The 23,274-nt window shown below is 42.3% G+C and overlaps 1 protein-coding gene across 1 annotated transcript in view; it reads right to left on the minus strand.

The window, feature by feature from the left end:
- The window catches only part of FAF1 (Fas associated factor 1), a 197,973-nt gene that overhangs the window by 126,901 nt on the left and 47,798 nt on the right, over positions 1–23,274 (minus strand). Inside the window, exons 6-7 of the mRNA XM_075832979.1 lie at positions 20,843–20,934; positions 12,708–12,813 (exon numbers count right to left, since the gene is read on the minus strand). Coding sequence (XP_075689094.1) covers positions 12,708–12,813; positions 20,843–20,934 — 198 coding nt within the window. The remainder of the gene's footprint in view (positions 1–12,707; positions 12,814–20,842; positions 20,935–23,274) is intronic.

Below are 23,274 nucleotides of genomic sequence, written 5' to 3' on the forward strand. Positions count from 1 at the left end.
ATGATAACAGATTTTTTTTTTAGAAGTAAAAAACTCAAAATGCACTGTTTCAAATTATTATGCACAACAGAGATCAAAACATTTTAAAGGTTGTAAAGAGAACTATAATGGTAATTTGTTGAATTTGCAGCATCAGGAGGTCATATTTACAGAAATCAAAAGCTCTTTCAATAAAAAAAAACTTAACAGGCCAAGTTACATGTTAACATAGGACCCCTTCTCTGATATCACCTTCACAATTCTTGCAGCCATTGAATTTGTGAGTATTTGGACAGTTTCTGCTTGAATATCTTTGCAGGATGTCAGAATAGCCTCCCAGAGCTTCTGTTTTGATGTGAACTGCCTCCCACCCTCATAGATATTTTGCTTGAGGATGCTCCAAAGGTTCTCAATAGGGTTGAGGTCAGGGGAACATGGGGGCCACACCATGAGTTTCTCTCCTTTTATGCCCATAGCAGCCAATCACAGAGAGGTATTCTTTGCAGCATGAGATGGTGCATTGTCATGCATGAAGATAATTTTGCTACGGAAGGCACGGTTCTTTTTGTACCACGGAAGAAAGTGGTCAGTCATAAACTCTACGTACTTTGCAGAGGTCATTTTCACGCCGTCAGGGACCCTAAAGGGGCCTATCTGCTCTCTCCCCATGATTCCAGCCCAAAACATGACTCCACCACCTCCTTGCTGACATCGCAGCCTTGTTGGGACATGGTGGCCATTCACCAACCATCCACTACTCCATCCATCTGGACAATCCAGGGTTGCACGGCACTCATCAGTAAACAACACGTTTTGAAAATTAGTCTTCATGTATTTCTGAGCCCACTGCAACCGTTTCTGCTTGTGAGCATTGTTTAGGGGTGGCCGAATAATAGCTTTATGCACACTTGCAAACCTCTGGAGGATCCTACACCTTGAGGTTCGCGGGACTCCAGAGGCACCAGCGGCTTCAAATACCTGTTTGCTGCTTTGCAATGGCATTTTAGCAGCTGCTCTCCTAATCCTATTAATTTGTCTGCCAGAAACCTTCCTCATTATGCCTTTATCTGAACGAACCCATCTGTGCTCTGAATCAGCCACAAATCTTTTCACAGTACGACGATCACGCCCAAGTTTTCTTGAAATATCCAATGTTTTCATACTTTGTCCTATTTCACGCTTTTCGGCAGCAGAGAGATCCTTTTTCTTCCCCATATTGCTTGAAACCTGTGGCCTGCTTAATAATGTGGAACGTCCTTCTTATGTAGTTTTCATTTGATTGGGCACACCTGGCAAACTAATTATCACAGGTGTCTGAGATTGATTACAATGATCCAAAGAGCCCTAAGACACAATACCATCCATGAGTTTAATTGAAAAACAAATAATTAAATGTTTATGACACTTAAATCCAATGTTCATAATAATTTGGAACACGGTGTAGATAGATGTGCTGAGCTAATAGATACGTACCTCAAGAGACTTGTTTCGGCAATTGCAGCAAATGAGGGGTCCACAAAGTATTGACATTCAGGGGGTGAATACACATTAACCCCTTAATGACCAAGGTATTTTTTAAGCTTTTCCATCGTCGCATTCCAAGAGCTAGAACTTTTTTATTTTTGCGTCAACATAGCTGTATAAGGTCTTGTTTTTTGAGGGACAAGTTGTATTTTTTAATAGCACCATTTTGGGGTACGTATTATTGACTGATGAACTTTTATTAACTTTTCTTGGGGGGGGGGGGCAATGGAAAAAGAAACCATAGATTTTGCCACTCTTTTTTGCGTCTTAGATTTACGCCATTTGCTGTGTGGTATAAATAACTCTATTTAGTAGGTTATTACGATTGTGGCGATACCAAATTTATATTGATTTTGTGTGTTTTACTACTTTTAGACAGTAAAAACACTTTTTTTTCCAAAATTATTTGTTTTTGTGTCGCCATGTTTTAATAGCCAATATTTTTTTATTTTTACTCCGATGCAGCTGTATGAGGGCTTATTTTTTGAGGGACAACTCCTAGTTCTTATTGGTAAAGTTTTGGAGTACATGTAACATTTTGATCACTTTTAATCACATTTTTTTGGACAGGATGAATAGAACACAGCAATTGTGGCATTGTTTTTTATTTTAATTTTTACGGCGTTCACTGTGCGGGTTAAATAATGTAATAGCTTTATAGGTGGGGTCTTTACGGACGCGGCAATACTAAAAATGTATAAGGTTTTAAAAAATACAAAATAAAGTTTTTTCATATTAAAAGGTATTTTAGAAGGGAAAACTTTATTAAACTTCTTGAAAACTTTATTTTTAGTCCCACTAGGGGACTTCACTATGCGATCTGCTGATCGCTTTTATAATATACTGCAATACTTCTGTATTGCAGTGTATTACTGCCTGCCAGAGTAAAACTGACAGGCACCTGCTAGGTCATGCCTCTGGCGTGGCCTAGCGGGCATCCACTACAGGCACCACTACTGTTAAGCCCCCGGCTGCCATAGAAGCTATCGGCACCCTGCGATTGCAGGGTCCCGGTGGGGTGAGAGCTCCCTCCCTCCAAAACCACTTAGATGCGGCGCTCGCTATTGGGCGCCACATCTAAGGGATTAAACGGGTGAGATCAATGTTGATATCGATCCCGCCTGTTAGAGCAGGTGCCCGGCTGTCTTCAGACTGCCCGACACCTGCTTTAGCTGACACAGGATACCTGTGCCGGGCTTATGACACAGCGCCGCCCTTAAAGGCCACCATGAAAAGGCGTATTGGCGGTCGTTAAGGGGTTAAAGGTCTGTTTTTGGCCTTTTGTGTCATACTAAAAAATATTTTGAACCTTCAAAAGTGGTACGGGTATTGTGTAAATCAAATGCTACAATACCCCCCAAAATCTATTTAAAGAGGCTCTGTCACCACATAAGTGGCCTATATTGTACATGATGTGATCGGCGCTGTAATGTAGATTACAGCAGTGTTTTTTATTTAGAAAAACGATCATTATGACCAATTTTAGCTTTATGCTAATGAGTTTCTGAAAGGAACAACTGGGCGTGTTTAACTTTTTGGCCAAGTGGGCGTTGTGGAGAGAAGTGTATGACGCTGTCCAATCAGTGTCATACACTTCTCTCCATTAATTTATACAGCACATAGCGATATAGCTATATCACTATGTGCAGACACATAAACACACTAACGTTACTGCAGTGTCCTGACAGTGAATATACATTACCTCCAGCCAGGACGTCATGTCTATTCACAATCCTGACCACTTCTGTAGCGTCTGTGTGAGACTACGCCTGCTATGCTGTAAATCACAGAGAAGTGGTCAGGATTCTGAATAAACATCACGTCCTGGCTGGAGGTAATGTATATTCATTGTCAGGACACTGCAGTAATGTTATAGTGTGTTTATGCCAACAGGTTGTGTCTCATCAGTGTTGGACTGTATGGGGACACATCCCACTGACTTGAGAGTAAATACACACACAAGGCCGAATGACAGCTTTGTTTTGTATGGAACCGTAATAGAGCTTCTGTAAAGGTACATGAGACCTCTCTCCTGCACCAACAATATTATTCGGAGGCATACAGAGGGTTTTATTCTATAAAAAATAATATAGTGGCATGTTCTATTGGATGCTGTATGTGCAGATATATTCTCCTCTAGAAGAAATGCTAAAATATCTCCGTAAACACGTCTCAGTACGAAGGACTTTACATGAGCCTTTACACTCAATTTATTCATACATTTCCAGGAGGAATTAAAGAGGAACGGTACAAGGTAGAGTTCTAATAAAAGATGAAATGCAAGTATTTACTTATACAGACATGTAAGGAGAGGCGACAGGTCCACTTTAAAGTAGCGGTCTTTAACCGCTTGTGGCTCTCCAGCTATTGCAACACTACAACTCCCAGCATGCCCTCACAGCCGCAGGCAGCTGTAGTGTTGCAACAGCTGGAGAGCCACAAGTTGGCTACCACTGCTTTTATCCATACAGCCACTAACTCAGGCCACTCTAACGTGTACACGGTCAATGTCCGGGTGCAATTTGCCACTTATCAATCTGAAGCCTCCCGCATTCTTTCAGAGCAAGTGTTTCATGTTAGCAGAAGTCCTGGTGAGTGAAGAATCTAAAGCATTACACAGAAGGAAGGGAGGAGGGGGGACCCGGCCTTCTGCTAAAATTTTAAGCATCTACAGTAATAATAGAGTTGAACAGAAAAAGTATATTCTAATTATCCAAAGTAAACAGAAGCCGGCTGGAGAAATTGCGGCCACATTCATATTAAAATGGGGGGCGCCACTTTTAATCAACGCATTTCGTCCCTGGGCACAATGCCTCACCAAACTAAACTCGGTCAACTGTTGCTCTTGCTTAAATATTCATACCTCTTTAATTGCGCTCTTTAAAAAAAAACACACACACCAATTGGCTTTCTCCACACTTGCGATTCTCACACAATAATGCACTTTTTTGGGAAAAAATAAAAAAATCAACACATGATATGAAAGGCTTCTCAGGCCTTTTCTCCTTTTCACAGCGCCTACGACTGTTTGTTGTAATCTGCCTTCACATTCTCATTGATACAGAACAAACAAGGGGGAAGAGTGCTATCAAAAGGGGGCTCCGTGTGCAATGGTTCCTCCAGAATTAATTTAGCTTCTCCAAATCCATTGAGCGCCTGGTCCCCCCGTCCCCCCCCCCTTCTCCTGTTCTCCTCGCTATTCTCAAATCATTTTGAGATGAGTTCAGCCCACCGCCTTTGTAATCCCAGCAAAAGCACTTAAAGTGCTCAGTAGGTGTTCATCACGACCATCTGGTCAAAGGCAAAACAAGCTGCTGATTCTGTCTCTGAATGGAATGAAGCAAGTGTGAATTAGCCTCTTCAATTAGCACGATTACAACCTGTCAAGTACATATTGTTAAGTGGGATTATTACAGTACTGGTCTTTGCAATTATTCCAGCAGAGGTTTTTACTCTTCTTACAGTCCGGGATGTCATAACTGAACGTGGTTTTCCTGCAGGCAGTCATTTTAAGAATGTGGAAGGCATCAGTGGATTTGCAAGTGTTCATATTTGTTCTCAGGACTTGTACGTGGATTACGTGATTATAAAAATAAAAAAATGTAATAAAAAAAAAATGGACAATCCAATTATTAAAACAAATTGCTGATAAAATGTAAACGAAAAATGCTTTTGATACATATGCAAACAAAAAAAAATTATTGTGTTTTCTATTCTTGGAATATGAAAAATCTTTTGTAAAAAATGTATAAAAAATTAATTCAAAAATTATATATATATATATATTTATTTTATTATTATTTTATTTTTTATTTATTTGTTTATTATTTAAACTGGATTGCCCCCAAAAAAAAAATTGAAGTATTTTCATTTTAACACTATTTAATACGAGAGAAATAAAAAAACCTGGTCTATAGTAAAGGGTCTTACAGAAGATAAAACGTTGTTGTTCAAGATACAAAACAGAAATTAACCTTTTCTTTCAAATATTTTTCACGTCTAAACCAACTAAATGACTAAAATATGTAATTTTTAAACATTTGCTGATTATAATTTATTTTATAATAGCAAAATAATCCATTATCCCACATCAGTAGGTCTAAAAAAAAAAATAATAATAAAAAAAAAAAAAAAAAAAATTTTTTATTTAAAAAATAAATTCTAAATTACATTTTCCACTTTTGTAGCATATACTAAATTGTGTGCTTAAATATTATATATAAATAATAGTTATTATATACACACATACACACACCAGTATATACTTTCTATCTAGATCATACACACCCCACAGCTACGTACAATATATATGGCATCAAAATGTATACAGAAAAAATTTCGTAGGACCAAATTACACTTTAATTGTGCACGCTATTAAATTGATCAAACTCTGATGTAGCCCGTTGTATTATTATATCAGAGTACTAAGTTAAAACTGACTAATAAACACCGACACTATCCTCCTGAAAATTATTTTCGATTCTCTTTTTCTATCTATTTGCAGATTTTTTTCTTCTTTTTTTATGACAAACTCTTTTATTCCTGTAATACACACCCTACTTTATCACTTTCAGCACGTTGCGAATACTATGAACACATATGGCTATATGTGGGGGGGGGGGTTCCCCAGATAGCAACAAGTAAGAGTTTTTTTCATATACTTTTTTTTTTTTTTGCACTAGAATTAAATCATTAAAGCTAATGATGTTTCCAAAGCAAATTTTCATGTATAGATACATTTTAGAAAAAATATATAATACTTTTATATTTTATATATATTTATATGTATAAAATTATTATTATTTTTTTTATAGTCACTAGATCTATATAGAGTCTTGTCAATTTATGGACTGAGTATTGAAGCAGACAAGTTGATCGTTTCTATTATGAGCAAATCCACTTCAATCTTTGACTTCTAACAAAAGCAGATGTAGTAAGTCTACAGGACAAAGGATGGGGGGGGTGATGATATACGTGGAAAATGGCAATTGGCAATTAAAGGGTTTATAAGCCAATTTTGCAGTCGGCATGAAATATAATGGTCGTTATATTTGTTGCCTTGTGTTTTCCCCGTGTATATTTTCCTATGCAAACAGATCTGTGCCGAGAGACAGTAGCGCAGAACGGAGAGGAGCCAGAAGACATTTGTGGAATATTAATTTTGTTTTTTAATAATTGATGTAGTCATTTTGAATCTTTCTGCATAGAATATCATGTGTGAGTGGATTGCATTAACACTGCTTAAACATTTCAACTTGTCAGAATGGCTAACTCCATTTTTGATATATTTGCAGTATTTCCCCGTCGAAACAGTAATAATGGCAAAATAAATATGTGCCTCTATTTTATAATCACTAAACATTAATGAATATTTTATATCTTTTTAAATCTCATTGTTTAATTTAAAAGGGTGAAATTAAGTCTCCTTCCAGCAATGTGCCAATTATCTCCTGATCAAACAATAACCCGGCCATTATACCGCGGTCTGTTTGTATTTCAGAAGCTAATTTGGAGTTGCAGAATGGGCCCTGCAGGAGTTGTAAAAGAATGTCAAATGTTGCCCTCTTGTGGTTGAAATATGTATTGCATACGCAGAACTTTCAATAGAATGTCTGCAAATTGTGACTTAACTGAATAGAAATGGGAGAATGGATTAAGAAATCTTTAGTTATTCCTATTAATTATGGCCAAACTAATATGCCTACTTTAATCATCGTTTTTTATCATAATAAAAAATAAATCATTTTAGGAGTCACAAAAACAGCAAATCATACAGGATCGCCACTCCTATGCTTTTAGTCTGATCACCGGCATTGTCTTAGAAGATGCTTCTCCTGCTCTCATCAATACAATATGGTAGTGTAACCATATAAGCAGGTCTTTGACAAGTAGCTAGACACACTTTGGGGAACAGCATTGAATTCAATAGGGAGGTAAAACCCGCAACAAACGTTGCCTTTTTTTGCGTCGGAAAAGCTGCGATTCCGCTGAAAAAAACCCAAAAACGCTTATACTCACCCCGTGCTCCATAGACATGGCCATGCGTCCCTCTGTTCTCTGTCCAGGCAGGTCTCCTCGGATGACGTTTCATCCCATGTGACTGATGCAGCCAATCACAGGCTGCAGAGGTCACATAGGATGAAACGCCATCCCAGGAATCTGGGCTGCACGGACAACAGAAAGACGCGTCGCCATGACTATAGAGAACGGGGTAAGTATACGTATTTGTTTTTTATTTTTATACTTTAAACACTGTTTTGGTGCGGTTTTTGGGCCGGAATTCCCTGCGGGTTCCAGGGAGAGTACGCGGTGTACTTCTAGGCAGCGTATCCGCCCTTTGTAAACACGGCCTAACACATGAGAAGGAACTTTGTAGAAAAGGTATCTGCGACAGACCACTTACGCGGGAAGAGATAAGTAGTGTCTATGTAGCACCGCACATCTGTATATACTAGTCAGGATTGTCAGCATGTGAGGTTTATACAAATTATTTATAGACATGTCAATGGGGAAAACTCCATGGATAAGTAAGTATTATAATAAGAAGAAAAGGGGGAGGAAAAATTAAAAAAAGAATGATATTCTGCATTTGTGTCCACCCGGTGTGAGGGATATAAAACAAAACTAAAAATAAATGTGAATAAAAGGCTATGAATTCTGTCTATGCAGTATGCCGACTGTTATATAGACAAATGCCCCAATAGTCATCTACCTGCAAAACGGGGTGATCTGTGTTACCAAAAGGATGAGGCCTCGTGCACACAACTAATAGTTTTTACGGTCCACAAATACGGATCAGACGGCTACAGATACACATCCGCAGCCGTCCGCCATTGCGACCTCTTTGGGGGAGTCCAGGTCTCAACAAGAACAGGACATGTTCTATATTTTGCGGATCATTTCTACACACGTGTATAGGCGTCCGTGACCGATAGAAATGAATGAATCCGCAATTTCATCCGTAATTGAGGTTTCCGTAATTATGGATGAAAATTACGGTTGTGTGCCTGAGGCCCCAATGAAAACTGTGGGTATGAACAAGGATGTATAAATAATATGGTAATGCAAAATTCTCCAAAACAATGTAGAAAAAAAATAAATAAATAAAATAAATAAAAAAAAAAAAAAGACCAAAAATTCCCGGTTTGGATGCCTTTTTATTGGCTAGTTCGCACTCCTGCACATTTTCCAGCCATGCCTCAGCGGCAGGTGTTCTGCGCTGTGTTTCAGGTGAACCTGTCAGCAGATCCTTACTATATTTGCTTTGCTTTGTATACGAGGCATCGTTCCCAGGAGAGAGGAATATGTCACGAGTTTCCTCCTTACTCCCTGGCAGGCAGAAGTTTCTCGCTGCAGAGAAGCAATATCCTGGGATGGTAACAGAAAGGCTCTGGTTCACACAGGCGTTCGGAGCACAGTAGGGGGTCCCTTCACTTCTGATGGCAAGAATAGCGCTGCGTGCATCACTATCCTTGTGTCAAAACTACGGAAAACGTGACAAAATCCCTATATGCCTAATTATAAGTCAATGGGGTCTGTTGTGCGCCATTTGGGTCCGTCATGCGAGGGATCGGGCACAACGTCAAGGCTTCTGTCCTAAATGTGGGCCATGACACCAATGTGAACGTAAACCTTATAGGTGCTTGAATTTCTTCCATCACAGGACCATCTACTCAGAAGTCCCTATCACGTGTGCTCCTAGTCACTGCTTTGTGCACGTCCATAGTGAGCGTAAGAAATGCACTCATAATAGGATTAGGCGACGGTCGACAACACGCAGCAATGTAGAGATGCATCATATTGGGGTTTACTTTGCAGCGGACTGGACGACCTCTTTATAACTATTTTTAGTGTTTCAGTTCTTCATCATTTCCAAGAGACCTGCCTGCGGTCAGTAGAAACATACGGTTCATTCATATGCAGTATAAAAAGTCCTGAATTGGTCCTGTTCACACAGGTGATGGGTTTGCAAAAATGTAGGAGTCCAATTAATCCTCTATGGGCTAAACACAGCAGAAAAACAAATGTCTCTCCTGTGCTAGACTTCATTTCAAAATCCCCACTGACACATTGTAACAACCGGCAGACGTGTAAAGCAGGACTAGATCAGGGTTTATTTTTTTTATTTCTGGATGTAAACAAGAATATTTTCATTCACGGTCAGTTACAGTTCTTGCACATGACCGAGATTGGGCCGTGAAAAACGGTCCGTGTGTCGGCCTGATTTCCTGGCCTGACCGCGGTACAGGTGAACGGGACTCCTGGCATCATAGACATTTCTAATGCTAGGAGTCTCTGTCACCCCATGGAACTGCTGCTCCGTACTGTATCATATTAAGTGCATTTTGTTTGTGCAAGAGGTGTAAGCAGAGATGAGAAAAATAGTTACATTTTATAATACAAAATACATTAGAAATTTGCTTAATTCTTATACAAAGAACAAGGGGGTTGATTAGTTCAGAAAACTAAAAAGTGGTCACAAAGAACGTCTCTTGCTTTGGAGGACCTGTCCGGTCCTGCATTACACAGACAACCCATTCATATGAATTGACACTATGTAATGCCTAATTTCCCCTATGGAGGCACTGCAGGGAAATTAAACACTTACTGCCAGGTTTCCCCACCGATTACAGATGATCACTGATGGTCTCAGCAGGGGGAGACTTTGTGATCAACTTATTGTCAAGGGGCCCTTCTAAAACAAGTAGGGATTGTCCAAAGTGGGGAACTTCTTTAAGCTTTATTTACAGGAGACTGGACAATCCCTATAAACGCTGTGTACTTGCATAAAAAAAAAAAATGATAGAAGAAATGTATTTAGTAAAAATTGCAATATGGTATTATAGTCAAATAATTGTCATTTAACCAGGATTCATTTTGGTAAACTAGATTTTCCTTCAGAACAGTTTATACAACAAAAAAGGAAGTGGTCATGAGAAAATTCAGTGATGGGTGAAATGTCATTGGATCGAGACCCATTAGACCAGAGCATCTCACTATAAGGCCCTGTTCACACAGTTTTTTGCAGGCAGAAAATTCCGCCTCAAAAGTCCGTTTGGAATTTTGAGGCAGATTTTGATCTGCCTGCACGCTGTTTGCCGCGTTTTTCATGGCGTTTTTCGCTCGCGCCCATTGAGCACCAGGGGCAAAAACGCCGCAAAATGCGCTTTCTCTGCCTCCCATTGATGTCAATGGGAGGTCAGAGACGTAAACGCTCGAAGATAGGGCATGTCGCTTCTCTTTCCCGCGAGCAGTTTTTGTCCGCTCGTGGGAAAAAAACGACTCCACCTCCCATTGAAACCAATGGGAGGCATTTTCTGACGTTTTTTGGCGCATTTTCCGACATGATTTCTGCATCTAAAAACATGTAAAAAAAACTGTGTGAACAAGGCCTTAGATGGACTGGTTTAGAGCAGGAGTTTTGTTTTGATTATGGAGGGGGGGGGGGGACAAAAACAAAAAAGTGCCAAGAGCTAGATACGTTAACCACTGTTGCAGGGGGGGGGGTCACAGATTGTTTTCATACATCAATACACACTGGGGAGATTTATTGCTCTTGGCGAACAGTCTATAATAAATGGAGCAGAGGTAAAACGCAATAAATGTATTAAGAGGTGCACTCCTATTAATTTGTCGCTTCTTCGACTGTTTGTGCGCCAGAAAGGGAAATCCATGAGATGGAATAGATTTCCGCTATATTTACTCCAGTTTCTGGTGTAACTTTTTTAAAAAGTGGTGGGAAAAACTTAAAGTCGCAACATTTTTTGTCGTTGATTGCTTAATAAGTTTACCCCACTGTATTATTGACTAGAAGCTACTACGATCACTCAGAACAAGTACCATTCCCAGAACGGAGAACTAGAAGACAGAGTTTTACCGAGTTATCATCACTGTCACACGAACACGTTCTCCCTCCAATGAAAAATGGTAATTAAAGGTGTTGTCCCAGGACAGACATTGATGGCGTATCGCTAGGATATGCCATCAGTGTCCGATCTGCCGGGGTACAATCACTGTGATCTCTAGAACTAAGTGGCAGCGGCGCTATGCAAGTGGCAGCGGCGCTATGCAAGTGGCGTGTCACTATGTCTCCGGTCAACTCCACTCGACTTCCTCAGGAGAATGGATGGTCAGCCATAGACTATAATAGGCCAAACATGCAAAAGCCAAGCGAAGCCCTGCCTATTAGATATACTAGCGATATGCCATCAATGTCTGTCCCGAGACTATGCGGCTGGAACAGTACAGGCTGTGATAGTTCAGAAGATCTTAAGTCTCTTTAGACATTAATAAATATGTTGCATGGCTGTGACTACCAAGCCCGACCCTTAGACCAGGGCTACATCTAGACTTTTTGTAGTGCTACGGATTGATTTTAACTATTGAGCTACAGCTGCAGTCCAAATGAATACATCAAGTTGCATTCAAACCTGCAGCTGTCACTCAAGAGTTAAAATCAATCAGTAGCACCACAAAAAGTCTAGATGTAGCCGTGGCCTTAGATGCCGTTCTGAAAAAACAATCATACGTTTTTGAGCTCTTTGGTAAACATGATGTTTTTCATCTGTGACAATTTTCAGGACTTCCATGCTACTTTTTCAGCTGTGACACCAATAAATCTGCTGCATAATAATAGGACATTAAAGCACTAGAAATACTTCACTATTTGAGTATTAGGTACTAAATTACACAGAACCCCATGACGCCTATGTGCATAGTCATAGGAGCCTATGTGAATGCAGGAGACTCACAAGGCTTCACTCGTAGATGACTGGTTAGGCTTCGTTCACATCTGCGTCAGGGTTCCGTTCATGGTTTCCGTCTGCATCACCATTGATTTCAATAGTGAAGGATCCGGTGCAAACGGTTTACGTTTGTCTCTGTTGTGCAAGGGTCCCATCGCATTGACAGAATCAATATTGTTGCGCTATACATTCCGTCAAAACAATGGAACCCTTAAACAACGGTGATAAACGAAAACCATTTGCACCGGATCCTTCACTATTGAAATCAATGGTGATGCAGACGGAAACCTATGGTTCAGTCAGGGTTCAAGTTCATGGGTTTCCCTGACGGAAAGGTCCGATGGAACCCATGAACAGAGCCCTGATGCATTATGTGAACGAAGCCCAACAGATCTTTTTGCTGGAACACTTACTAATTTTACAATAAACGTTATCAAGTCTTGGTTACTGCTCTCTCACCTCCTGTATAGTGCAGCTCCCAGAGAATTGTAGGTTGTATTCCCTCTTGACCTCACGGTGAGTGATGATCAGCATATAGTTCTGGTTTAATGACTCCTGTTGAGAGCTGAGGGAATAGAAATAGAGACAGAGAGTCAGTGAAGACAAGTAGTCGCATGTTCCACTAGAGCGCTCATCCTTCTGGGAGACCCACAGACAAGCCCGGGCACACCTGACCCCCATCACCGGAGCTGCGACTGTACTGACCAAACATTGAGAACGTGTCCTACGAGCCGGTTACTTTACAGACACAGAGCGAACACTCCCATCATTATTATATCAAATTAGTTAAACACGTACAAGAAGCATCTCCACAGAATCCGTGACAACACAAATCAACCAAGAAGTGCTAACACACACAGCACAATGTCCGCACCCAGAGGAGGAGCCCTCAACGACTTGTGTTATTCTACAGTAACGCACCAGCATAGATCCTGTAAAGTAAGAAGAATGCAATTGTAGCATGTACGACATAAGAATGAATTTCTACCAACCACATCAGACGTACGCCATAGTGGAGCTAAAAATTGCGACAATTTTTCTCCCCGCTTTCAGAAATTGGCGAGAAGAGGGGATAGGGCTTTGCCAAAGACAACAAAATTATAATTTACACCAGAAAACTAAATCATAGCAGCAATCTACGCCAGCTCCTAGCTGGCATAGGTTCAGGCTGTGGGGTGTAGCGAGGTAACGGCAGCGTCAGTACCAATGCGACGCGCCACTATGTCTTCAGTGTTGCTTTACATAGGTACTGATGCTGAACTTGCGTCAGTATCTTGAATGAGCCGCGGCATGAAGAGGGAGCCGTAGGGGACCCGGTGGGGAGAAGAAAAAAGGAGCGGAGAGTATGTATTTATTTTTTAATTTAGATGATGTGGGGGGGGGGGGGGATGGATGAGCCCCGGTCGTAAAGTCTTAACAGTGTGGCGGAAAGATGCAACACATTTATTAAGTGGCGTTTGAAATGCCAGTCTTAATAAATCTGCCCCGCTGTTCCAATAAGGAGATAAAAAATAACTTGGATAAATGGGACAATTTAGTCTCATGTCTTGTCCATTATGAGAGCAATAGGCTGTATGAGTGACTTCAGAGCAGACGAGTTCTACCAACCACATCTTCCACTTGTCTATTACGTCCGTAAATAGTGTGTGTGAACTCAGCCTTATAGGATTGAATTAGGTGAATTACTAACACACATGCACGGGTTCACCTCTGCTTTAAAGGGGTTTTCCCATCAGGGACATTTTTTGGCATATCTACAGGATATGCCAAAAATGTCAAATAGATGCAGGTCCCACTTATGGGACCCGCACCCATCTCTAGAACGGGGCCACCTAAACCCCGTTTTACCTTTCTTGGTTGCTGCTGCCTCCCGACCACTTTGTAATTTCAGACCATGTAATCAGGAAAACGGCGCAGATCGCTGAGCTACCCCGTTTTCGTAACTCCCGCAGACACGAACGGCAGATATGGAAACCGGATAGCCCAGCGAGCGACGCAGATTTCCTGATTACATGGTCTGAAATTACAAAGTGGCCGGAGGAGCCGAGAACGGTACAACAGGGTTTAGGTGGCCCCGTTCTAGAGATAGGTGGAGGTCCCATATCGGCTATAAATATCACTGATGGGCAAACTCATTTAATGCTTATGATAAAGACATTGGGTATAGATTTCTATTTAAGTGTGCGCCATTTGTGAACTTCCATTACGTGCAGGAAATATTAACACTTTAGGACTCGTTTCCCTTTAACCTTTCATACGATTCTTGGCTTTAAAAATAAAAAATTGGTTTCCGCGCTCTAAATCCCGGAACATTTCTTGGAGGGGCTGCGTGGCCTCATCTGCAACAATGCGCATGAAAACTCGCTTTTTATTTCCGTATAGAAGAGTCATGGGATTTCAAATTAAACACTGCCAACCCTGTCGTCAATTAAATCTGCCGATTTTAAGCTTGCAGATTTATAGCGGCTCATGTCAGCTACAGATCACATTTACAGTAATTACAGCTTATTTACATTAACACAAAATAAGAAATCAGTATGTAGATGTAATGTTTGTTGTAGCTAATGCTGCCGGAGATTTCGCATTTGCTGCAAACAGACGCCACTTAAAAACCTGGACGGTATGCAAATCTCCGAAGCCTGTGCAGCACGGAAGCACGCCAGCCCCGACTTATAGACGCAAAGCAAATACGGGGCTCTAATCCCAATGATGGAATGGGACAAAGACTACGACTCAAATTATACTGCAACAATTCAATGGGACGCCGCCTGCGCTGCTAGAATTACTGCATTGGATACAGATATTTTACCATATGGTCCAATATCCAATAGGAACGCAAATGAATTCAGGGTAAAATGGCTTTTTAGTGGTTTAATTTTTTTTTAGCTTTGCTTATTTATTTTACATTTTTAATGTGTAATAACAACAAGCATATAGTCCCGGCCCATAGAAACACATTACTGTGTGCCACAAGTTCACTGCGATTCCAGGTGACACATTGCTGTGAGCCAGAGGCTATCCCACAGGTGACAATATATGGCCACAGACTTTTTTTGGGGTTCTCATCAGGTTTTGCTTGCTTGCTTTTATAAGTTATTCACTGGGGGTACCATATAAATATGGATACCAAGTCATGCTGAGCTCTCATGGTCTATTCTGTATACAGCTCTATCCCTGAGCTCAGACGTTCACGGCCGCGGGACAGTGGACCATTGTATGGAAAAGTATCTACAAACAAACACACACGAGACGGATCGTAAAAATGTGCTAAATAAGGGGAAAAAAGAAAAGAGAGAATAAATCCGTTACGAGCAGCAACTACCTGAATTGCATAAACTTCTATTTCTTATTCAGTTTATATATACAGTGCTCCCCCTGGTGGTAGCAGAAGGTTTCATTCATGTCATCCTCCGCCTATCACAAATCATGAGAAATTAGAAAGAGAAGCGTTGAAATAGCCTTCCGAGCAGAAATATTATATAGTACAGAACACGGATATGGAAATCGACGTAGAATCTGAGTAAGGGTATGTTCACACGGAGTGTTTTCAGCTGTTTTTCAGGCCGTAAACGCCCGAAAAACGGCTGAAAAAAATGGAAGCAGAACGCCTCCAAACATCTGCCCATTGAAATCAATGGGAAAAACGGCCACGTAAAAAAACGGCAGTGAAAAAGAAACTCATGTCACTTCTACAGTCGTTTTTGGAGCCGTTTTTCATAGACTCTATAGAAAAACAGCTCCAAAAAACAGCCGTAAAAAAAGTCGCGAAAAACGCAGTGAAAATCGTGAGTGGCTTAACGTTCAAAAATCAGGAGCGGTTTTCCCTTGAAATCAGCTCCGTATTTTCAGACATTTTTGATTTTGTGTGTGCACCTACCCTCGCTGTGGAAGAACGGATATCGCTCCGTTGTAGGGTTGTGATCGTGGTCTGGGGTATTTCTTCTCACCCGTCCGGCACAGTCAATTTTTTTCTTGCAGGTGGGAAAATATGTGAAGTCTTTTCCTTCTTATGGACATTGCAGTGCACACGCTGGTCGTTCTCTCGGTTTGCAGGGACTTTTGTTAGGGGCGGGTGGGTTATTTGGGGATTGTATTTATAATTTTGGAAAACGTTAATAAAAATACACAATTTACAAAAAAAAAAACAAAAAAAAAACTGTGGAAGACAAAAAGACAAAAGGACAGAAAATAAAGTCCATATAAGAGGAAATGTCCGATCCTCTCGCTCCCTTCTGTTTCTTCACATCGTGGACATCATTTTGAGGAGGGAAAAAACACGTCCATGAGATTATATAAATGTTGCCGAATGTTTTGTGTTCATTCAGAATTCTCCGATTTGTTTTATTTATTTTAGGATTGTGTTAAACTTGACATATTTTTCAGACTACGGACACACATTTTGTTTTGCAAAAAACGGTTGTAATCCTGTGGTGCATCTAATAACCCAAATGCCAGCGGCTGCCAGTGTAAGGACACACATAGCGTAAAAACGGAAATTTTTCTGCAACGGATTTCTTTGCGAAAAATCCGCAGCGTATTACCATAGCAGCAAAGTGGGAGAGATTGAAACAAACCTCATCCAAACACAGCAGAAAAAAAATCTGCCAAAAAAATGTTCAGAAATCGACCCGCTGTGCGTTTTTTTAATCCGCAGCATGTTAATTTATGCTGCCTAATTGCTGCTCTTCTGTGGTGGGTTTTCCTCATTGAATTCAATAGGGAGGTAAATCCACAAATAGGCAAATGATGCAATTTTTGTGGAAAAAAAGCTGCGATTCCGCCAAAAAATTGCAAATCAGAAGAAAAAAAAAACAAAAACGAAAAAAAGCTATTTTTGGTTAAAAAAAAATAAGAAAACCATTCATACATAACCACGGGAATTGTCATCGCGACGAGATCCTCTGTCTGTTCTGAGTGCAGGCTGGCCTTCCTGAGAGGACGCTTCATCCCATGTGACTGCGGAAGCCAATCACAGGCTGTAGCGGTCACATGGACTGCAGCAACATCCCAGAAGGCCAGGCTTAAGTTTTTTTTTTTTTTTAAAGCTTCATTTCGCAGCGGATATTCTGCACGAAAAACTGTACCACAATTTGGTTCAGTTTGTCGGGCGGAATACCCTGCGGCTTCGAGGACGGATACGCTGCTGACAGCCCGCAGATGCCACTCCTCGGTTCGTCCGTGCTGTAATCAGGGACGCAGGTGAGGCCCCATGTACACGACAGTATTTTTCATCACTAATTACAGACCCATTCATTTCTATTGCCCCATGCACACGACCGTATTTTTATCTATCCTGAAATGCTGACCGTAAATACGGATCAGTCGGCATCCGTACATACGGAAGCGTGCCTGTAAATATGGTCCGTATTGCATCCGTATTCACTGATCCGTACAAAAAGAGGGAGGTTGCAAATGATGTCATCAACATGTTGCCTAGCAATGCTTCAGTAAATACGGACGGTTGACGAATGCACATCAGTAGCCATCCATATTTCCGGAAGCTCCCATAGACTTCTATGGGATAGTCCTTGCCGTAATTACTGACAAGAACAGGACAGGTTCTATAATTTTTTCAGCACTGACGCCCATCAGTAAAATATGGGTCCGTAATTACGGATGAAGAATACGGTCATGTGCATGGGGCCTCGCTCTGAGCTCAGTGGATGCGCAGTGTTCTGGAAGCAGCATGTCCTGAGTGTAAAGAATCTCTGTGTCATCTGATCACTAAACATTCACATCCTAGACACATCCGTCTGCTGTTTGCTCACTGAACACAGTAGGACGGTGTTCACATCTACATCCTAGGCGGTCACAGATCATCATTTTTGCTCTATAGCTGGCAATATGATGTATTACTGTGGCTGGTGATGTATCTGCACCACATCGCCTGAATATTACCAATAGGAAATATACAGAAAAAAAACCAACTTTTTTTCTCCTCTTTTATGCTACGGACTGTGGGTGCTTCTGATGTTCCAGTGCTTTTGTTAGCCTGAAAAATCTGGTACTTTTCACTTAAACTGCTCTATAGGGAATATCAGAGCCCCAAAAGATTCCCAGCTGCCACTGTAAATAATTCAGCCTCAGGCAGGAGAGGAGTCCTAGGCCGGGTTCTCATCTTGCAGACGCATCACTGCCGAGGTGCGCCCACCACGCGTCCAAACTCAACCAACATATAGATCAGCACGGTTTTAAAATGGACTGCATGGAGTTTTTTTACACGTTTTCTGACACGGAAACCGCGCAAAAAAAAGTCCGGAAAAAATGTCTTGCGGTAAAAAGCGTCATGCCCCATCTTCGGGCGTTGACATCAATGGGAGGCAGAGAAAGCGTATTTCGCTGAGCTTTTTGCCCGTGGCAGACAATGCGAAAAACGCAGCGAAAATCGGCGTGCAGAGAGAGGAAAATCTGCCTCAAACGTCCAAACTGAATTTTGAGGCAGAATTTCCACCTGCAAAAATCTCTGTGTGAACCCAGCCTTAGGGTATGTTCACAGGGAGTTGTTTACAGGCGGAATTTCTGCCTCCAAATTCTGTTTGGAAGATTGAGGCAGATTTTCCTCTCTCTGCACGCCGATTTTCACTGCGTTTTTCGCTCGCGCCCATTGAGCGCCGCGGGCATAATACGCAGCGAAATACGCTTTCTCTGCCTCCCATTGAAGTCAATGGGGGGTCAGAGGCGTAAACGCCCGAAGATAGGGAGGCATTTTCGGGCCCTTTTTGACGAGTTTTGCGGCGCGGTTTCCGCGTCAAAAAACTCGTCAAAAAAACTCAGTGTGAACATAGCCTAAGGCAGGGGTCTCAAACTCGGCCGGGTAAGTGGGCCACATATAGAAAAAAAATGGGAAGTTGTCAGGCCACATTACTTTAAAATTTGATACAATACAAAATTATTGTTAATCAATTAGTTATTTGATCTACTATAACCCTTTTTAGATGCTGCCACAGTGCCCTCCGTAGATGCTGCCACAGTGCCCTCCGTAGATGCTGCCACAGTGCCCTCCGTAGATGCTGCCACAGTGCCCTCCGTAGATGCTGCCACAGTGCCCTCCGTAGATGCTGCCACAGTGCCCTCCGTAGATGCTGCCACAGTGCCCTCCGTAGATGCTGCCACAGTGCCCTCCGTAGATGCTGCCACAGTGCCCTCCGTAGATGCTGCCACAGTGCCCTCCGTAGATGCTGCCACAGTGCCCTCCGTAGATGCTGCCACAGTGCCCTCCGTAGATGCTGCCACAGTGCCCTCCGTAGATGCTGCCACAGTGCCCTCCGTAGATGCTGCCACAGTGCCCTCCGTAGATGCTGCCACAGTGCCCTCCGTAGATGCTGCCACAGTGCCCTCCGTAGATGCTGCCACAGTGCCCTCCGTAGATGCTGCCACAGTGCCCTCCGTAGATGCTGCCACAGTGCCCTCCGTAGATGCTGCCACAGTGCCCTCCGTAGATGCTGCCACAGTGCCCTCCGTAGATGCTGCCACAGTGCCCTCCGTAGATGCTGCCACAGTGCCTAGCACTCTGCCTGGGATTCCAGCTCTGCTCCTGACATCACTGTCCATATATGGACATGGATGTCAAGGGCAACCCCAGAGCTGGAGTCCCGGGCAGAGCGCTAGTAGGCTCTTCCTGGGACTCCAGCTGTGGTCCTGACATCACTGGGACTTCTGCTCTGGGGAAGCCCCTGATATCACTGTCGATGTATGGACAGCGATGTCAGAGGCTTCCCCAGAGTCCCAAAGCAGAGACTATACTAGCGCTCTGCCCGGGACTCCAGCTTAGGGGGAAGCCCCCAGACATCGCTGTCCATATGTAGACAGCGATGTCAGAAGATTCCACAGAGTCCCGGAGCAGAGACTATACTAGCGCTCTGCCCGGGACTCCGCTCTAGGGAAGACCATGACACACTGTCTGTCCATATATGGACAGCGATGTCAGGGAATTCCACAGAGTCCCGGAGCAGAGCCTATACTAGCGCTCTGTGTCCCGCGTGTCGCAGATGACAGCCCCCGTGGGCCGCGTGCTTGAGACCCCTGGCCTAAGGGTATGTTCACAAGTCACAATAAAATCTTTTATTTATTTTCCTTTGCAGAGATTTTGAAAATAAAGCAGCAAGGCCGGTGTGTTTTGCCTCTATTTTGTGAAAATCACAGGGATAAAAAATAAATAAAAAAGCCACTCGACCACAAAGTGTGAATCAATGGGGGTCCCAGAAGTCGGACCTCCATTGCTCAGACATTTATCACTTATCCTGTGGATAGGTGATGATTATTAGGAGACAACCACTTTAACTCCTAGCCGCACTACTCAGTAACTATACGTTGTCGTGGGAGCTTACTTCCCGCACGAGGACTTATAGTTACTGAGTCATTCCCTCTAATGTATTTTATGGAATATAACAGATAGGCAGATTCTCTTAATATTGTGGCCTCTGGGTAGGACACAACTCTTCTGGGTAAATATCTACGTACCAAATTCATTGAGAGAAGGTGATCCATGCAATATCCAAAGGCTGGTGTATCGCCTACAAAACGATGTGTGCAGACCAACACAGTAAACAGATGACAGAATGGTAAAAAGACAATAATAGAAGAGAACGCATTACCTGGACTGGCTGGACATAGATGGAAGCGGTAAGTCTGGGGTCAGGACGTAAAGGTTATTGTGTTTTGGCAAGTGAAGAGTCCTTAGGACGGTCTAAAAAGTGAAAATATATAAGTGCATCAGTAAAACATCAGTACACGTATATAATACAAACACTACATCAGACCAGGATATCAGCTCTACACAGAATTCATGTTTATTACATGCCAGTCAAGACGGAATATTTACAAAGAACACCGTTAGACCGACAGCTATTCCTCCCAACCTTCCCAAACACGCGCAGTCTTGGTGAGGGGAATAAGTCGCTGCCAGTAATGCCGATCCTTTTTCCCTCCGACATCTCCTGAATGACTGCTGAACATCTAACACACAGATTGTCGACAGTTTCGGCCAACGTTAGTCTAAGGTGTATGGCCACCTTTATGCCAATGCTAGATGATAAGTCGCACACACACCTGATAATAAATTATTATTATTGATCAGATATTCGGGATTATTGGAAGGTCAAATAAATGCATATAAAACTCACTTGTAAGGGTAGAGAACCTTTCACGAACGAAGCATAAAAATATTATGTCAAAGGGGTTGTCCAAGGTTAGAAAAACAGTGCCACTTCTGTCCACAGGTTGTGTGTGGTATTGCAGCTCAGCTCCATTCACTTTAATAGAGTTGAGCTGCAATACCACACACAACCCATTGACAGGTGTGGCGCTGTTATGGAAAACAAAAGCCTTGTTTTCTAATTTTAACACAAAATTGGCCTCTATAAACTTGTTTTTTTTAATCAGAGGTAGAACGGTTGGTTCTCTCGGCTCCGTCTCCTGCTTTGTGAAATTCAAGGTAATGTAGTTCGGTGCTAGAAACTACTGCCAAATTATGAACCTTTCTAGATTATCAGATGCTGGATTAACACGTTGCATAAATACTACAGTTTTTGCGCAACAAAATTAATTGCTGAAAATCCGTAGCAAATACAGTAGCAGCAAAGTGTATGAGATAAAACAAATCTCCTCCACACGCTGCGTAAATACGGAGCGGGAAAAAACGCTCAGAAATTGACCTGTAATTGTAATTGCGTAAACGCTGCTTATTTGTTGCGGGTTTGAATTCAATGGGGAGGTAAATCCCGCCACAAATAGCAGTCGGTTTTTGCGGCGGGTTCGCAGTGATTCCACCGCACAAAAATGCACCTCAGGACAAAAAAAAAAACAAAAAAAAAACTCACTTACCCAGGAGTCTGTGTTCCGCCCTCCAGCACGGCCTCCTGGGATGACGTTCCATCCCATGTGACCGCTGCAGCCAATCACAGGTTGTAGCGGTGGTCACATGGGATAAATCATCCCAGGAGGCCGGCCTGGATGACACCAGAGGGCCGGCCACCTGGGATGACGCTTCATCCCATGTGACCGCCGCTGCAGCAAATCACAGGCTGCAACAGTCTCCTGGGATGAAACGTCATCCCAGGAGGCCGGCCCGCTAGTAGGCCAGCTTTAATACTGCAGTTTTCCGCAGCAGACAATCCTGGCAAAAAGCTGCACCACAGTTTGGTGCGGTTTTTCGCCTGGAATTCCCTGCGGCGCACAGGGCGGATACACTGGGCGCTTTTACGCGGCGTATCCACCCCGTGTGAACTCAATCTAAATATGCAGAATACCTAGGAGGAGCATTACATATTAAAAATAATGTTTCGGCTAGGGGTACATGGGACCTTAAAATCGAATGTGACTCAAGTAGCTTTGGCATGATAGTTACAGTCATGCAACTTTTATTATGGTCTATGGAGAAGAAAAAAAGTCACTTTAAACTGTTGCAGAAATGTCTATCCATGTCGAAAACCTCCGTTATTATCTTAAAGGTATTCCGCGGGCCTTTTTTTTTTTTTCCCAAGGAGGACTTTTCAATTATTTATTACTTGCATGTACACATTGCCATGCCACTCAGCTCTGTACATGGGCACCCCGCTCCACCTGTGTGTGTTGTACTTATAGTGATTTTCCTAGCTCATGAATAGAAATCCAGGATTACAGAACAGACTGACACCTACACAGGCAGAGCAGTAGAACAAAGGAAGACAATGTAACTTTGTATAAGAATGTGTGTCAATACGTGTGATCGCCGACATAGAGCAATGCAATGACCACCATTGGAGACCAAGGTAACGCAAAGGGTCAAATAGAATAATAAAAGGTGTCACACGAGCTTATTGATCATGGACTTGTGTTTTCAGGTCTTGTTTGAATCTGCTTTAGACTCTTCAGCTGTTACGACTACAACTCCCAGCGGGCTGCAGTTTCCCAGCAGATGGTGAGTTACGCAGACCAGCGCCTTACAGGGTATTTTTTGCTCTAAAACCAAAGTTCTGCTTACTGAAAAGGGAAATGACAACTTGGGTCCATTTGCATTGTAAAATTCTGAAAACAGGAGCTGAAACGA

Source organism: Rhinoderma darwinii, chromosome 7, assembly GCF_050947455.1.
Source record: "Rhinoderma darwinii isolate aRhiDar2 chromosome 7, aRhiDar2.hap1, whole genome shotgun sequence".
Lineage (NCBI taxonomy): Eukaryota > Metazoa > Chordata > Amphibia > Anura > Rhinodermatidae > Rhinoderma > Rhinoderma darwinii.